Source organism: Pholcus phalangioides, unplaced genomic scaffold (genome assembly GCF_987345545.1).
Source record: "Pholcus phalangioides strain wild (caught in Gottingen) unplaced genomic scaffold, Ppha-v1.0 ptg000011l_1, whole genome shotgun sequence".
Taxonomy (NCBI): domain Eukaryota; kingdom Metazoa; phylum Arthropoda; class Arachnida; order Araneae; family Pholcidae; genus Pholcus; species Pholcus phalangioides.
Genome location: NW_028301604.1, coordinates 19,074,428 through 19,094,168, shown reverse-complemented (window position 1 = coordinate 19,094,168; position 19,741 = coordinate 19,074,428). Strand labels below are relative to the sequence as shown.

Here is a 19,741-nt window from a genome sequence, read left to right as displayed (position 1 = left end):
GCCTCTGGAATTGGGTTGGGTGCATTCTTCAACAAGTAGAACCCAAAGGTGAAAATCCCTGGCCTATGCCAGTCATGCCCTATAACTCGACAGAACAAAATTATTCAGTAACAGAGACAGGAAGGGCTTGACATCGTTTGGGCCTGTAATAAGTTCAGAGCTTGGTTTTTGGGAGAGCCCATTACGGTAGTAACCGATCACAGAGCTGTGGCTTGGTACTTTGATGCCAAACAGCTTGAAGGCAGGCTCAGTAGATGGGCACAATTATTACAAGAATATCCCTTACGTTTCGAGTATAGGCAGGGATCGGCCATGCAGGTCCCAGATTGCTTGCCCAGGATACCCACTGTCGTCGATGCTGAAAATGATTTTGAAGACAAAAAATAGATAATAAATTGTATCTTTTTTCTCTGTTAAATATGCCTGAGTTAATTGACCAACAATGCTTACAATATAACAATATTATTCAATATTTTCAAGATAAAAATATAGGAAAAAATTGTACCAATAAAAAAAAAACAGAAAAAATTATGTTTTCGAAAATAAGTTATTTATTGTTCATAAAATTAAAAAATTGTTGGTCATTCCTCCAAATTGCAGAGATGCATTTTTTTTTAAAATGCATAATCACCCTGTTTCAGGACACATGGGTGTTCATAAAACTTTTCAGCATTGTTGACGATGTGCATTTTGGCCGGGTATGAGAAAAAGGACGTAAAAAAATTTGTATTGCAATTGTTCTTGTGCAAAGTTTGTCAAACTTGCAAGTTTGATAATCAGAAATGGTGGGGAGCCATGGTGTCAACCCCTGTCAACTATCTTGGGAAAATGGTTAGTATTGACTCCATGGGTCCCTTTCCCATTTCTTCTCAAGGAAATGTTCATTTAATGGTTGTGGTAGACTATTTCATGAAATGGGTTGAATTGTTTCCTGTAAGATAGGTCTGGTCTGCCCGAAATGTTAGAAAATTGATTTTTGTAAAATAACGTGGCTAATTCTATTGTTCTGTTACTTCGGTTCCCCCCAAAACGTCTCCCTTTGTCAGGAATTTCTAGCCAGGCCCAGGCACTCATCACAAAAAAAAATCATCTTGATTGGAGTCAGTGTTCATTTGGAGGCATTCACCCATGTTGTTGAAAGCATTACAATGTTAGCAAATTTCTATAAACTTGTGGTTTATAAAATTAAAATAGTATTTTAAAAATAGAGATCAGTATGTAGAGAGTGTGTATGTTTTAAGCAGAGTATGTAATAAGAAAGGTAAAAATCTGTAGAAGTGAATGAGTTATAAATAGATGGAATATCAAACAGTATGCAATTTTTATGGTATATCCAAGGTGAAATCAATTGCTTACATTTGCGTGAACTTAATAATTTAATTTGTTCGTGTGTTTTCTCAATGTATAAAGCAAGCCTTTTAAAATAAAATAGTCATTTGAATAGCACAAAGAAATGTATACCTGATAAATGCCTGACTTCAGTCACCTTGCTAAATCGTACAGATTTGATACCTGTTAGAATTAAAATACATATTTAATAGATGAAATTCAGGGTTAACCCTGTGAAGTACAAGCACTTCAAACACATATTTATTGATAAATTGTAAAGTTCTTAAAAAAATTTATTGCGTGGAAAAAGAGAAAATTAGATGTAATACCATTACACTGATTCATAATATAATATGCTTATACATGAAAAAAAAAAATATATATACTTTGATTCGAAGCTGTATCATCATTTGATTCATTGCCACTACTTCTTTCACCTCCATCATGATATTTTATAGGTATCCACACTGATTCACTCTAAAAAAAATCATATATATAAAATTACATATAGTTTGTTTTTTTAATTAAAAGAGTGCAACACATAAAACACATATTCAAGACATGTGAGATGTACATCACAGAAGAAAAGACAAAAAAGAAAAACCAAAAACACAAAATGACAAACATAATGATGATACAGACACTCTAAAACCCCAAGGGACTAAAGCCCTTCCAGTGGGTCCATATGAATTGACTACATGAGTTTTCTTGGTTCAGCAACAGTTAATGTAGTTTGTAATGTGATTAGCAATTATTGTATATTACAAAGTATATACATTTTTTTTCAATTTCTATATTAATAAGCAAAGAAATATGCATACAGGTAAACACACATCTTCATATATATATATAAGCAAATGTATAACATTTCGCTATTGATACGTAGAGAATTCATGTAAAAATGTATTTTTCCATATATTTCTCATTTGATCAATACATAGAAATAATTGTATTTTTAGTTGTATTATCTATTGAGTATTATATGATCTATTGTTGTTGTAATATAGATTCTAGACTAGTGTTTACTGAAAATATATAGACAATGTGATTGGATCTTATGTTTACAGTCAAACCTTTCATTTTTGAAAACTCTATTTCTCAAAAAAGTAAAAAATTCTCGCATTTACTGTAATAAACCAATGAATTTTCACCTCTGTCTCGGAATAATTTTCAAAAAACTCTATCTTGAAGGCCAAGCCCAGTGATAGTAAAAAGAAAACATGGAAATTTTTCTTTTGCACAAATCTCGCTCTTCTCCGGAGGTGAAAGAAACTGATAAGAAAGGATTATTCCTATTGCAGCCCACTGTGTTGATGGATCTTTTCAATCATAAGTGTGTACTATGATTGACAGGGGAGTGGAGATCATGTGGATGGCTTGGTCAGCATGGCAAAAAGTCAGAGAACAGGCATTTAAAAATTGCTCTAAGAAATTGCTCTGTGGGTTTGGAATCATTTCATCTCAGTGATGAAGGATCAGATCTGGTGGTTCACCCGAATTTCAATGTATCTCAGGAGAATGCTGAACATGAAATTTCAGAACATTGGGGCATTACTATAGAAACATTTGAAGTTAGAAATTTCATTCTCAGATTTTGTGGAAATGGACAGTTCACTTCAAACTGACAGCATCCTGACTGATACCAAAATTATTGCTCAATGTATGGCCGACACAGGTGATGAAAATACAGAGGAAGATGCTCCAGAAGAATTAGAAGAAGTCACAGTGAAAAATGCTGAACACATGCTGTAAAAACGATGCACCATTTTCTAGAGCAAACTGATAATGTAGGACCCAAAATGTTTGAGGCTCTCAAAGAGCAAAAAATATTCATCAATCTAAGCTTACAGATTATTTTAAATAAAACTGAATTGAAAAAAAAAATTTGAACATACTTTAGTGCAATGGTTCTCAACTGCTGCTCCGCGGAGCCGTTGGGGCTCCGTGGCCACTCGAGGATAATGAAATAAATCAATAAATTCAATAAACAAACAAAAAAGAAAAGTCCTAGAAAGCATCGCCATATAATTAATATACTAAAAAGGGTTTCTCAAGTTAAACATGGCTTCGCCATAGAAATTATACACTAAAAAGGGCTCTGTGAGTCAGAAAAGGTTGAGACCGCTGCTTTAGTGTATTTGCATACTCTAATTGAGCATTGATTGCATAACCAATAATTTCAATAGTATGTAGTAAAATATAGTATGGTATTTTTTAGTTTTTATCAATGGAATTTTTCACCATTTTTGGCATGATTTTCTTTCTTACTAAAAAAAATTCCATTTTTTGAAAACTCTGTCTCAAAATTTTCTTCCATCTTGTCAGTTTCGAGATGGAGAGGTTTGACAGTAATTTGTATAATTGATTGCATGATATAGGCTCATTATTTTTTTGGACCAGTATATCTATAACGATAACTCAATTCGTTTTTGGTACTCGATATAAATTACTTAATCAAGATGAAGTTCTGTTCTGTTTCTGTTCTAACCATTTATTATTTAAAAATGAATATTTTATCAGTCTATGTAGTTTTGTCTTAAAGTTAGTTTGTGATATTGTTGTATTATTGTTCACTGTGGTGTTTGTTATTTGTGATCTGATTTTGTCGCATATATTATCTAGTTTTTGCATATTAGTTTGATAAGTACCTCCCCGAACAATGATTCCTTATGTTATTATTTAGTGTGGTGAAGGGAAGTATTTAGGTGGGTTTGAAAATTAATCTGTGAAAGACAAAAGTTATGCTCAACTCCTTTGCTTTGAAGAAGATTCTGCTTAACAACACAGAAATAGAAGTAGTAGAAAACTATGTATACCTGGAACAAGAAATTACCATGCACAACGGAATCATTAATGAAATAAACAGAAGAATCAGGATCAGATGGAGCACTTTTGGGAAAAACTGTAATTCTGAAGAGCCACATGCCATTATGCCTGAAAAGAAAAGTTTAACCATTGTGTGCTACCAGCACTGACTTACGGAGCAGAAACATGGACACTCACAAGCAAGACGATACAAAGGCTATAGACAACACATAGGACCATGGAAAGATGTATGTTAGGCATCACAAGGAGAGACAAAATGAATCGCTTGGATAAGAATCCACACAAAGGTATATGATGTCATGGAAATAATTAAACATTTAAAATAGAAATGGACTGGAGATATTGCAAAAAGACCGGAGAACAGATGGACAACCAATATTTTGGATTGGTATTCCAATGGAACTAAACGTACGAGAAGGCGTCTCCACGCAAGATGGATCAACAAGATCAGAAAAGTGGCTGGAGTCAACTGGATGGCTAAAGCATCAGAGTAAAATGGAAAAATTTAGAGATCTTCATCCAGCAGTGAGAATGAAAATTGATGATATCCAAGCATAAAATAAATCGATTAGAAATTTGATGTCAATTGTGTTTTTTAGTCTATATAAAATTGCTGAATATATGTGTATATATATAAGCTTAACTTTTTTAAATATTTTTTCACATGGAGAGTTCCATTTCAGATCATATGTCTATCCAATGAATTTCAATGAAGTTCCTACACAATTTGAAGATAGAGAATCCTACTGTGCAGTGACTCTAGAAGACAGCTTTAAGATTCTCATACAGAAAAACACAATGTTTTGGGTCTGTTAGGAACCAAGAAACAAAGAAGAAAGCTGTCCATTTCTGCAGGCCAAAGTGTTAGCATAGTAGACATCAAAAGAAATAGATAAGGGTTTAGATGTTTGCAATGTGTAAATGATGAAACTAAGAGGGAAATGAAGCAAAAACATTACATGAGGAACAAATAGTCAAAAGTTGTAGTCTGAGGAGCTGAATGAATTTTTCAGCTATGGTGCCAATTCTGGTTCAGAAACATTCAGTGACTTAGAAAATGCTCTAGTCAGCCAAAAGAAAGAGATAGAGAAATCTAGCTCAAGCAATTAGACATCAGTAAGAGAAGAAAAAATGAATTTGTATTCATCACCTAAAAATAGAAATTACAATGGTCAAGAGAAATAGTGCAATTTGGTACATCAATGGTGAAAATCAGAAAAGCATGACAACCTGAAATATGAGAAAATAAATTAATTTAGTCTTAACTGAATCTTTCCACTGAGATCCCTTATTATATATGAAGATCCTTTCTTAGTAAAAAAAAAGAACTGATTAAAAAAAAAAACCTTGCAAAACCATTTTCATTCTAAAAGAAAAACATTTTTATCAATAGAGTTTAACTTTCACAAACAATTTGATTTTTCTAGTGCAGCTTACTATAAGAATTACATGAGCTTCTCCATTAAAAAAAATCATGCTAAACCATCTACAAGAACTAAAACAAAGACTCTCAAAAGAAAAATTTCCTGCTAACCCCACTTTAGAAAAAAATTTCCATTGTCCTTTTTACTGAACTAACTCACAGGATCCCATGTTGTATCTGCAGATTCCATCCTCATCACCTATATAATTTGTTTCTTTGAACACTTTGAAAAACATTGTTGTAAAAGAATATGAATGTTTAATGCTCTAATTTTTATTGCCTTAACATCAGAAAACCAACATTAAATTACAATTTTCCATTAAATTAGAATATTTTAGTTATTCATGTTGAATATTAAACATTGCTTCAACTACTTCTCAGCAGAGAGAGGTGGATTATAATCTCGTGGATCATTGTAATGCTTTAGAAACTGTGAAGAATTATCCAATGTAAATGGGCTTGAGATTTTGAAAGCCAATGGCTTTGTAATAAAATTTGTTCAAATACTTGTTGTTTCTATTCACAATTTTTCTGAGTGTAGAAAAATTAGAAACAAATTTTGTAATAAATTGTTACAAAATATTTGGACTTAATATATAAAAACTGTTTTTGAACCAATTAAATATCATAAAAATAATCAGGATCTTATATTTCATATCTTTAAGCTTTAAAAAGCAAGGTTCATAAAGTAGTGCTTATGAAGAATTCCTCTGACGTGATAATCATAAAATAGCTTTCCTTCAATGTATTTTCTATCTGATATTCATAAATTAAGCTCTGAATTATATTTAAAAAAACATGTTTGTGGAACACATTTTGCAATACTTACCAACACGGGTTCGGTGGTTACATGAGAAGTATCACTATCATCAGACTCTACAATGGTTGGCTCAACAAGCTAAAAATGAAAAAAAAAAAATCTTTAATTTTGAACAAGAATGCAATAAAAATTTTAAGGAAAAAATTCTTGAACATCCACAAGTTCAATAGTAGAAAAATGGTTTAAGTACTACAAAACTCATTAACCCCTTTTTATGTTGGTAGACACAGACATAAATTCAGAAAATTTTGTGCTGTCCTCAAGTACCAAGTTTATTGTAATTTTATTATCACACATAGGAAATTTTAGGCACCAATACCAATTTTTTAGTTGCTATGGCAACCTGGTGCTTGGGATTTGTCAAGCAATGACAGGCTTTTTAAATTAGAAACATATATACATGTACATATATATTTTACCATAAAATTATAAAAAAACAATCTATAAAAGTTGAGATTTTATGCTACAGAATATCTTCTCAACATAACTTGAACAGTTTCATTAATCAAATTATGAATTGATAGATCATAGCGATAGCAAAACTGAAGTAAATGTCTTACTCGAATAAAAGATAATTTTAAATCTTCATGTGCTAGGCATTTTTTCATGTGAGCACTCTTGAAGACAAAGATTAGTACAGCAAAATCTTTATAAAATTGAAGGTCAGGAGACTGAAATTATTTTCCGTTTCAGACAGGTTTCCAGTTTATAGAGGTACACATAAAAATATATGCAGTGATTTATTTCTATCATTTACGAAACTTAAAAGTTTTGAGAACATTACCCTAACTTCTATAAACCAAGGAGTGTTAAACAGAGACATGAATATTATTATTTTGAATTTTTTTCATGTTTGCAGTTTCAAATTACTATACATTTGAAATTTCATATTTAATGTGCTAATAGTTAAACTTCAATATAAAACATTCTCTTGAATAACAATAGAATGAACAGTTACTTTTGCCAAAAATGAAAATATTTCAATACAGTGAAATCTAGATAAATCGTTGTAGAGGAATTATCCTTATATGTAATGAAATTTATGAATGCTGTTGTTATCCTTTCTATATCAATATTGTTAATAACATCAGAAAAAGTGCTTTTATGTATTTATTTGCCACAAAAAATTGAAAAATTAATTTATTATAAAAATTCACTAAGATGCATTGCTTCTGTAAAGAAGTTTACCGCATTGCACTTTCGTGTCTTACACAGAAAGTAGCAATACCAGTAACTTCCTTTAGCTTTTGGTGATTTTTTAGTGTAAGATGTTGATGTTATTAGATGCCTTCAGGAGAAGGAAAACAAAAATGATGAAGTTAAAATTAAATTCAAAACGATGTTGAGCAAAATAAAAAAATATTGTTATAGTGGTTTCAAAATTTCCTAAAAATCTTGTTATAGAGAGATTTATCGTAATAAAGGATATCATTGTATAGAGTCAGTGTTATAGCGAGGTTTCAGTGTATTTAAAAGAAAAATTGAGAAATTTCATACCTTTTTAACATTGTAACACTTTTAAATTTTGCTTTGTACGCCTCTACAAACTCCATTTTTGTGTTAAAATTTTTGTTTTCAAATGAATCTATTACAGGCTATAGGACATAAAAAAAAAACTCAAATTCTTTATTATGTAAATTTAAACTATCACTTTTTTTAATGAATCTTTTTCACAACAGAATAAAATTAATCAAAACCACATTTTTATCATAAGAATCCATAACTAATACATTCACACAACAGATACCTTTACACAACTTCACTTAATAATTAGTAGTGTAATATAATTACTGAATACAAAGGCTTGTTAGAGCATTGGTTCCTCCATGGTTTCCAGAATAAAAATCCTAGGAGATACAACATGAACATTGTTGTTTTCATGTAAGTGCTAAAGAAAGGCTTGCTATAATTTTCATCTTTGAATATATACTGTGGGAGAAAAAGCATGAAACTATACAATCATATAAGGATAATATACATGCAATATTTTCTTATTATATAATATCAATAAAAATTGTTTTCTAAATATTTTGTAACTAAAAAGTTCTACAAATTGAAATAACTGATTCATTTTTAGCAAAACAGATTTACATACAAGTAAACAATGTGTAAAATGCAAGTACAATTACAAAACTGAAATAAAATTTACAAAATATGTGTGCACTGTGTCTGTTTCCTGAAGTTTTCTGCAGGTGAGGTATGAGTTAAACCTGTGCAAAAACTTAGAAACTTTAGACAAGAGCCTGCATCATACATCTAATTTAAAATTATTTTTCTACCTGATTTGAAAATTTTTTAGTTGCTCATTCAAATGAGCAACAAATCAATCAACAATAAAGCAAACACAAAAAGAATAAGGCAGTTGAATACAGTTCCTATATGATGCAAGAAATTCTAGCACCTTCTTGTATAGAAAGAGGGTGAATGGATGAACATATGTACACAACATACATACACCCAAAATATCGTGAGATTGACAGCTATACGCATTTCAGAACTATTCCACAATTGCCCTTAGTTACCATTTAAACCAGCATGAAAGGTGTGCAATCATCCAAGATTTCAACTGGGCAATCCATTGCTCAACATTTTTCTGGTCCTTTGACTATAAATTTGGCTTTTCCTCAGCTAAAATCATTCAAAAATACTCCTCACCTTTCGACTTGGATTTTTACAAATCGTTTCCCATCTCAAAAAACTCCAACAAACTTTTCAACTAACTAACAAGCATGCCACCCTTCTCAAAAATTGGACAATAATTTCTACAGGTCTCCACACCACAATAATTTTCTCATCATCATTATCATTTTCTTTTCCGTGATTGGCTCCTTTTGACTTGGTCGGTCATTCTGACTATGTGTCCCGACAAGCAAATAACTTCCGCTATATGAGGCAATTTTTTGTCTTTTGTTTTCCATGCTTCTGAAGTTCTAAACACATATAGCTGTCACTCCCCATATTTTGGGAATATCCATGTTGCGTACATATGTTTAATCTTCTTGTATATTATCTATTACTATAATCTGTGAAAGAATGAAAATTCTGAGTAAACATTTAGATATATTGATACAGTAATATATATATTTAGATATAGTGATCAATTCAATAGCATACTTAAAGTATAGAGTCAAAAATTTAATTCACTTACTTTTGTCACTTCTGATGATGCTACCCATATTATATCTACAAATAATAAAACAATCACTCCACATGCTAAACGTTGAGCACTACTTCCTTTAGCCATGGAAAACAGAATGTAAACCACGATACTGTATTTATCTTAAAACATATTTATCATATTTTGCCAGGAAAGGTTCATCAACAATGTTCAAGAGCTGCCCTTTTTTCATATTGCAGACACTAATCATTTATCGGTATCAAAGCTGTTCCCAAGTCACCTAAACTGGAATGTAATAAATTTGATATAAGAACTAAAATATAAGTTTTATTATTCAAGAATTTGTACTTACATATAAAAGTGATGCTGGAATAATTTTGAAGAGTATTAAGTGTTCTGGTGGCTTTACCCTTAAAGTGGCAATCCTAAGATATCTCACGAAACTTGATCTGCTTTATTCCCCGAAAATCTTGCCTTTCACCTCGAAATATCTTGGGTTCTTAACACGCATTTATTTCCAATGTGGCAGTTTTATAATGCGGATTAGGAAAATTTAAAAAACCACTTACAGGGTTAAATAATCTAAATCCCTATTTAATCTTACCACTCTTATGTAGCTAGATTATGTTGGACATGACAATGTGTTTTTGATGTGATATTAACCCTTTAAGCAGTCTTTAAAGTTTACCTGACCTGAATCATAACTACCACAGTGGAAATCACTGTACCCTCTGCAAAATACCACACATTTTCCCAATAATATTGTTTCTGATTTTGTGCTGGTAATAAGTGCTTTTCACCCCCCCCCCCGTGAACACTGAGAATAATATTTACAAAAAAACAATGGAGAAAAATACTCTACCGTTTCCTATTATTTTTACTGCATGCAATTTCCTATAATACCCAGAAGCAAAGGGAAAAACACATCTCTCTAATTCTGTTATCAAACTTTGAATACACACTGACTCCGCCAATTGGCAGTTGGTCTGACAGGTTGGGGTGGGAAGGAAAATATGTTTGCCAACAAAGCCCTTTGTATAGAGCTAGTTGGGTTCAGCATTGTCGAATCATTCATCTATCATCATGAGTTTGATAGCAGATTGATTGATAAGAAATATGATTCCTTGTTGAATCTTTCCTGACATGGAGGTACAACAGAAACAGCAACAAGATGGTGGCAGGACACATTGCTACCTTAGGAAGTTTCCCACGATGTACCCATCTTACAGAAAATGACAGTGGTTCAATAAAAATAGTTAAACACATACATAGTAGAAGCATGGAACATTGAAATTCGTTTTTATTCAAAATGCTACATTTTGAAGGTTGGTAATTCAAAATATCTCTGAAAAAAATTTCTTATAAATTCTCTTGATCCAAGCGTATGTCTCAGGACACGTGGGCCACTTTATCATAGGAACATTTTTTCGTAAAGATAATTTTCTTTTATCAAGTCAAGCACTTCATTTTTCTTTTACTTGGCAGTACCTTTCACAGGTTATTATTACAATTTATTGTTACTTTCCCCAAAATTAGCCAAAACAAATTTCATTGCCATGTGCAGGGCCGCTTTTAGGAGATGCAGAGCCTGGTGCAAAGACAATAGTGAGGCAAGGTGCATCTCAACAATTTTGGAGCACCAAAAATGTTTATAATATTCCCCTTTTACCCCACCTTCATATATTTGGTGGAGAAGGGTGGTATTCATTACTAGTAAACCAGACATGCACCTCGTCCATATTCCTCTGAGAAACGTCTAATGAATTGTGCATGTTGGAATGTATGTGTGTGTGCGTGTAATGAACCTTCCATGAAGTTTGTTTCTGTGTAATGTTTTTTATATGTAGTATTGCCATCTGCCATCAAGAGTATTCATTACTTCAGATTATACAGGCATGCTGAGAAATAATTACACAAAAAATTTTAGACGCACAATTAAATGAAAATTAACACAAAAATATATGAAAAATCAGCACTGAAAGTAATTGTGAACTAATGAGATAAAAAATTCCTGAAACTAATGAAATGACAGAATTGATGGATTAAAAATAATTCAGCACCAATTAAAATTCAGAATTAACAAAAAAAATTCTAGAATTGACGACAACTCAGAACTGAATGAAAGAAATAATTCCAGAATTTTTGATGAAAGAAATAATTCCATAATTGACGACAACTCAGAACTGAATGAAAGAAATAATTCCAGAATTTTTGATGAAATAAATAATTCCATAATTGATGAAAGAAATAATTCTAGAATTTTTGATGAAAGAAATAATTATAGAATTTTTGATGAAAGAAATAATTATAGAATTAATAAAAGAAATAGTTCCAGAATTGATAAAAGAAATAATTCCAGAATTAATAAAAGAAATAATTCCAGAATTGATGAAAATTAAGAATTAATGAAATTAAGAATACCACAATTATTGAAAATTCAGAATTAATGGTATAAAAAGTAACAGAATTGATGAAAATTTGGAATAAATGAAAGAAATAATTTAAGAACTGGTGTAAGCCTTAATTATTTACCGTGAGTGAGGGCCTAACAAACTGCAGGGCCCAGTGTGCAACTGCACCTGCCATACTCCCCTAAGGGCAGCTCTGGCCACGTGTCATTGAAATTCTTCTCCATGGATTTCCTACGTGAAAAGATTACGAAGCTTTCACACAAAAGTGAAACAGTCTCGATTTGGTTTTAAAAGATGATGCCACCCCCCATGACAGAAAACCCATAATTGCACTAGTATATTTTTGTTTAAAATCACGAAAGAAAACCAGATTGGTCTGCCAGATTGAATGCCTCATTCGTGTCACAGAGTAGCTTTGTATATATAGAAACCAAAAATCTAAACTTTCAATTTTTAAGTGATAGCTTCTTTCTAATTGATTAATGATAGGCACATGACCACTGAAGAAGAATCCATGGAAAGCATCTCTGTGAAACATGGGAATGAGAGTTATTTTTGCTAGCAGTAGAACAATTAAACAGAAATAGTTTTTAAAATGTGTTTTGTTGTAGAGCAGTAAAAAGAAAGGTATTTGCATTAATAAAAGAAAAATACAACAAATTTAGTATTTGGTAAGTTTTGCCAAGGGTATTCTGAGACTACACTTTTTTATGTAAGTATCCAAGAATTTATGAATTTTTTTGTATTTAAAAATTTTTAGGCTTAGACGTGTGAGGTTTATAGACCTCTTGGTGCTTCTTAGCAAGATTTCAGGGAGTTTGTAAGCTTTAAGATGAAAAAAGAATTAACTCTTGATTTTTGTATTATTTTCTGAAAAGAAATTTGTGACCATGTTCTTACTAACACAATAGGTCCATGAAACACAAAATATTAACCTTTTAATGGCCAACGTTCCCAATTGGGAACATACTTTTGATTAATTCAAAAAAAATATTTCTCTTTAACGAAAATAGCTGATTTTTTTTCCCCTGAACATATAAGGTTCTGTACTTAATTTAGAAAAGACAAAAGTTATTCGATTCAGCTCTTATCATATCAATTTATTATTCTAAAATCACCCATTTTCAAGGGAAATTATCTGTACGTTTATGTTTTAATTATTAAAATAGTTTTTGTAAACATACATGCATCTCAATTTTTTTTTAATTGTAGAATATTGCCAAGAATGATAAGAAATGCTCAATGAGAGAAAAATTTTTTTTGTATGAATTCCAGGGAACTTTTCCTACGATTGTTCCCAATTGGGAACATTGGCCACTACTGACTATTCTAAATGCAATGCAGAGGAGTGGCATTCCGAAAAAAACAATTTATTGCTTTTTCCCTCTCTCTGGTGTGTCTCAAAAGGAAGGAAAAGTATCAAATTTCACATTCTGATGTTTACATGCAGCACCCCCTTTTTTCTGTGACTGACCTTGCCCCCCCCCCCCCCTTCCCTCTACGTTTTGAGTAAATTTGTTGGTATGTTGGTCTTTCAGTTCTCAGTTGATATCTGGTCTTGTGACTTTCTACACTTCTTTTTCCCATCTTTTTTTGTTATACTAGTAGCTTATTAGACTGAGTTTGAGAGATTCTGATATATCACATCTCTCTGATGAAGAATTGCCTGATGAAAATGAGCGGGATACAGATGAGGAAGATATCAATGACAACATGCTTGGCCCCGTCGTTCCTGCAGATGTTTGTGGATATCTGTGTTTTAAGATCAACATGTAGTTCATTTGTGGGTGAATTTGTAGATCCTATCAACATGCTTTCTACATCAAAATTGCTTTTCAAGGATCAGATAATTACCCAGTCAAAAAATAAGAAAACATCATGTGTCAAGTGCCAAAAGACTAAAATTCATGCAACCGAAGTGGAAAAAGTACTGCATTCGACAAAAATATAAGTGAACCTACTGAAGCAATCAGTCATAAGTTTCCTGAGCTAAGTGCAAGCCGACTCGATTGATATTTTTTTCAAATTTTTACCGCAAGAGTACCTCAGTTACTTGGCTGAGATGACAAATATTTATGTCGCACAACATGGATCGAATTTGAAAATTGAGTGGAAAAAAATCGCAAAGTTTTTTGGATTGGTTTTGCTAAGTGGGTATCACAGAATACCAAGTGAAAATGATTACTGGGGTACTTTCAGTAGACACAGCAGTACCGATCGTCCCCACTGTTATGCCGAGAAATAACTTTAGAGACATAAAAAATAACTTCCATTTGATGGATAACTCTTTCTTACAACCCGGTGATAAGTTGGCTATCTATCATGAATTAAATGAAAAATTCACACACATTCGGTTTGGGTTGTTCCATGATAAACTAAGCATCTATGAATCAATAGTACCGTATTACGCTTTCATTCAAGTAAGATGTTTATATGGGGAAAACCGATTCGCTTTGGATTTAAAATTCGGATGATTTGCTCAAACAATGTGGTTTCCCATATAAAATGAAAGTATATGCTAGTAAGCAGTCATCGGAGCCTGTGCCTTTAGGTACCAGAGTTGTAAATAATATTTTCTCTCTCTTTATATTTTTAAATAATATCTTTTAACTTACCAAGGGATCCATACAAAAACCTAAACCCGTATGTATGTATTCTTTTGTGAATTTTAGACCAGCATTTAAGCTCATCATAAGCTCTTTATTATAATCCAGATATACATGCCTTTTGAGTGTATTCGAGAGAAATTTATTTCCATCATTTTTAAAATTCTATATGTATATTCTTTAATTTTTAAAATAAATTTATTAAATGATGACAAATTTTGCATCATCCTGTAAGATGGCTTCACTGCGAAAATTATGTTTAGTCAGATCCGGCCAATGTTCCCAATTGGGAACATTCAAGAAAACGCATAGGGAAATTTTTTTTCTTCAATTTCTCGATTGATATCTCTTAACTAAAAAATCAGAAGGAGAAATTAACAAAAAAAATAATGAAAATCACTTGGAATCTGAATTCGGCTGGTAAAAGGTTAAGAACGCATACTCTACGCCAGTGGTTCTCAACCTTTTTTTTCCCATGGCCCCCTTTCAACCTTCCTCATTCCTGTGGCCCCCTTGCGACCCTGATTAATTTCCCACCCCGTTTTCCTGTTAAAAGACACTTATTCAAATACTGTTTGAATTTAATTAATTTTTCATTTATGAAAATAACGAAAAAGCAAAATAAACATAATACAACACATTAATAAAAATTCATAATAAATTGTTTTCAATCAATGTAAACTTTGCGCTTAAAATGGCATAATGTCATCAGGTTACTGTACAGGATGAAGTTTGATTTATTTACAAATTAGTCTTTCTTTGGTAAATTTGAATTTGGGTAAATCAGAATTTCAAACTAATTAGAAATTATAAATAATCATATTTTGAATAAGAAAATTATTGGTTTATTGATTATAATTTTGATACGGTGAGATTTACATTCATCATGAAAATCTGACGTCTCATTGGATGACAAGCTATCTTCAAATGGCTTTTTGGTTCATAATGTAGCTTCTGTCTCGCACATGAATGAAGCAACGTGTGAGTTTTTGGCTTACACAATATTTCACATAACAGACACTACTACATGTTATGTACAGGGTGCATAGGTAACAAGACGTATGGTATTTTACTGGCAAACTGCGTTCACCTTACAGGAATATTTTCAATTAGAAAAATTATCCAAATAACGTATAGTACTCAGACATGCCATTCATGTTGCGAGGGGGTTGTGTAGTTATCAGGGCTGGACTTAAGAAGGTGCGAAAGGTGCGGTCGCACCGGGCCGCAAATTCTTCCAAAAGAAACCCTTTTCTTTCTCGGCAGATGTTTTGGAAATTTTTGATTAAAATTTAATTTTTCCCCCATTAAACTATTATTGATTGTGAAAGGAGGCTTTCGGTTTGAAGCCCCTATAATATCATTTTTAGTGTTATTAGGTATGGCATTAGCTTATTTCAAACAGGAAAAGAGTGTACGCAGGTGATCACATTCTTTACCCCTGAAAAAAGTCGGGCCTTTCTTTCTGCCATTAAAGAAATAACAGGGCTACATTAACCAACAAAAAAAACATGCTTAGGGCATCAAATGAAAAGGGACACCTTAAAAGAGATCTAGTAATTTTTCTCGCACAAGGTGAATGTTTATAGTTTCATCCCGCGGTGTTTCCACTAGCCATAGTAGCCTTTGGCATGGACATCTCTAGATGACGACTGTCCCGGAGCGAACGAAAACGTTATAAGCGGAATGTACTGTAGTAATTTTAAGTAAATCTACATTTTCAAATGCAGTTCTAACGTGTTTCAGAATCTTTTTTCTTTATTTTTGAGAATCCCAGTATTTGATTCCTTTACTTCTATTATTTGCATTAATTAAACAAAAACAGCAATAAAAGATTCGAAAAATGATCAAAGTTACCGAATTGCATCAGATATTTGATAAAGATGATGAAACACTTTAAAAGTATGTCAGATATGTATATCTGTTTAATATGATTCGAGCCACCATGAAGTGTTAAGCAGGTGGACCACGCCAATTACTATTAACCATTTATAAATGTTATAAAATTAATTTAAATGCAACTCCATCTCAATATATCGTGTTTAATTTGATCTCAACTATCAATGCGTTCCTGAAATAATGAAATAAAGAGTAATAAAATGAGTTCTTTCTGAACAATTTTTTCCCTTCAAGATTTATGTTTGGAAGTCGAAAAACTTATAAGCTGGGGAGCGACTACATAAAATTTTTTTGGAGGGGCCGCAAAAAATTTTCTGCATCGGGCTACGAAATTCCAAAGCCCGGCCCTGGTAGTTATTAAAATAAAAATGTTACCTTTTTATACGTACACCCGTGTGCTCAAAAACCCAATTAGAAAGTTGTTGTCCTGTCTCTCCTGATGCCAACAAAATCGTTTTATCTGCATTTAACATTGTTTTTTTGGTTGGTTGTCTTCAAATAAATGTTACTGTCAATGCACTGTATATATAAATACATCCATCTCCAAACCTTATAATTATTGATAACACAAGCTTATGACTAAGACTCTGATTTTTATGACCTAAAGAAGAAACTTAGTTGCTAATAATTTAACAGCAACAATGTTTTATCTTTAGGTAATAAAAATCAGAACCCTACTTATGAGAAATTGAACGAACACACAAAAAAAAATCATTTTGCTTGTTTTCGTGAAACTCTTAAAATTTTTGATACTTCAAGTGCTAAATTTCATCTTTCAACTACTCAGATCCTTAGCTTGGTGTTGAAATATCCTGCCAACCCTAATCAAAAATCAATAAAATCTTTATATTAATGTTACTTAAATAGGGAAAAAATGGCTAAAAAAATATTCTATGCATTTGGTTTGAAATTAAATTTTTTTGGTCACTCTTTTAATAAATTTCTTCATGGCCCCCCCTTATCAGCAGCCGTGGCTCCCCTTTTGCGATTTTTTCCTCCATGGCTCCCCTGGAATATCCTGGGGCCCCCAGTTGAGAACTGCTGCTCTACACAATATATTCCATATCATAGTTTTCCAAACTTTTTGTTCCATCGCCTCCTTCTTCAAGAATTTTTCTATCTCATCGCCCCCCCCCCCCCACAACTCAAACAAGCCCATAGAATCCAATGGTATAACCGTAGCTTCCATCGCCCCCCCCCCCACACTGGACTATTCCATCACCCACCAGGGGGCGATATTGCCCACTTTGGGAAACACTGTTCCATATGAATAATAATATTTTTCTATGTACATTAAATAAGAAAAATGTCAATATCCAAAGAGCAACAATATTTAAATGTTAATGATATTTACTTTATCAAAGAAAGATGGACATATAATTTTAAATACCTTATTCAAAAACCAGTACTCTTCCATTATAAGCATTAGGACTTGACAAATAGAAAAAGAATTCAGGCACCAGAAAAATTTTGTAGGTGTGTCAAGAATTTTTTCCTCAATAAAATTGGTCCAAAATAGTGTATTCTATGACTTGTCCAGGACTTAGTGACCCTTTTCTATGCTAACAGTCATGCTGATATAATTTCAATAATTTTGTGTTGTCTTCAGTCTTCAATTCCCTGATCATACATGATGAAAAACTTAAAAAAAATACATGCCAATGTCAATATTTTAGTTGCCATGATAACTTGTCGCCAGGGTTTTTTCCAGCCCTGATAAGCATACCACACATTTTCTATACCAAATTGACGCATGCTGGCATCTTTCTTTCCAAATGCCTTGTTTAAAAAAAAGAACAAATTTATGGACATCAAACTAAAGAAAATATTTAAGACTAAACAGGAGGCATAAATTCAAAGAAAATTTGCCAAGACAAAAAAGGTGCCAAGTGGTATGGTTATAATGGATGAGTACTTAAAGACAAACACAATATTCATTCATCTTTATTAAATGTCACTCATACTTACGAGTGACTAATGATACTCTATCTACCAAGAAAAAATATTATTGTAGAGGGGTTATTGCTATATTGAGAGAAAGCAGTTTAACATTTATCATTATATCCAGAGAGAGTATCCATAGAGTATACTTTGTTGTAGGGAGGTTTCACTGTATATAAAAGTGACAGCTATGTCTAAAAAACTTATATTCACCTAATACAGCTTACACCCTTGATCTGGCCTTGGATATCACAGTACAAACAGCCCATTGTTTTGTACAAACACATTTGAATTTCAACATCAATCACATATTGGGGGGGACTGCTTTTATATATTATTCACTCAATAAATATGTTTTCCTCAGTGAGCTTTGTGAGAACATAATTCATCTGTCTGTGTCTATCGAAAGGAAAAAAAGAGATTTAATGTAAGATATGCTTGAGCAGCTGAGAATACAGTGACATGAAAATACAAACATATTCATCCCCCTCATCCATTCCAGGAGAAACAAATACCTCATTGAAAAGAAAAACACGAAAACATTTAAAACGATTTTAAAATTTCAGAAATTTCTTTACGTATGTACGAAAAGCACAGCAGCAATTTATAGAAATTGTGTAACGTATCGGATTTTTTTTTATTATTATTAAACGAAAACGATCATATGCTTTCGAGTTTGGATGAATATATTATATCTCATCGTTTTTTACAACTTACCATAGGGATATCAGCTAGATTGATAAATAAAAGCAAATAAAAATGAGTTTAAAGCCATTAATGCTAATCAATCGTGCATTTCGATTTTTTACACCATCGAATAAATAGAAATAGGAAATTATGTCAAACAAACCGAAAACACATTCACTACGTAGCAAGTTTTTTCCAAATATCGCTTCAGTTTTTGAATATTATGAGCCACAATGAAGAACATCTGACCATGCTTCCCGTGTTTTAAGGGACATTTCTTTTCTTTTTTGTATTTATAGGGCGCATTCATCGAGGGGCGCATTAGTGGAGTGCGAAACAGAGGCGGATTTAACCAACACCATACCAAAATATATTTGTTTCTAGTGTGGTGTTGATTTAACGGCACGTGATCTGGGCTCTGACTTCTGAAGGGCCTCGCAAAACCCTAACTTTACACTTTTTTTTAATTTAAGGGACCCAATATCTTCTTCTGCGCCCTGTATCCAACCGATCTTAATACGCCTCTGTTGCGAAAGCTAATTCTTATTTATAAAGTATAGATTCTTCACTGTAACGAATAAAGTGTATCGAGAATAAAGTGAAGGTCTCTGAAGAGGTTCTCTCTATTAGATGTTGACCATAATTGGTCGAAACAAATGCAAGACATTAAATCGAAGGCTG

The 19,741-nt window shown here is 32.3% G+C and overlaps 1 protein-coding gene across 2 annotated transcripts in view; it reads right to left on the bottom strand.

Moving 5' to 3' along the window:
* The window catches only part of LOC149080177 (solute carrier family 35 member F5), a 44,557-nt gene extending 25,331 nt beyond the window's left edge, over positions 1 to 19,226 (bottom strand). Inside the window, exons 1-7 of one of the 2 annotated variants that reach the window (XM_089239214.1) lie at positions 19,091 to 19,226; positions 18,587 to 18,772; positions 9,547 to 9,801; positions 8,190 to 8,327; positions 6,408 to 6,476; positions 1,716 to 1,806; positions 1,462 to 1,512 (exon numbers count right to left, since the gene is read on the bottom strand). In XM_089239214.1, coding sequence (XP_089095340.1) covers positions 1,462 to 1,512; positions 1,716 to 1,806; positions 6,408 to 6,476; positions 8,190 to 8,327; positions 9,547 to 9,642 — 445 coding nt within the window. In that variant the 5' untranslated portion in view covers positions 9,643 to 9,801; positions 18,587 to 18,772; positions 19,091 to 19,226. The remainder of the gene's footprint in view (positions 1 to 1,461; positions 1,513 to 1,715; positions 1,807 to 6,407; positions 6,477 to 8,189; positions 8,328 to 9,546; positions 9,802 to 18,586; positions 18,773 to 19,090) is intronic. The other variant, XM_089239215.1, reaches the window with a different exon arrangement.
* Positions 19,227 to 19,741: the final 515 nt, after the last annotated feature.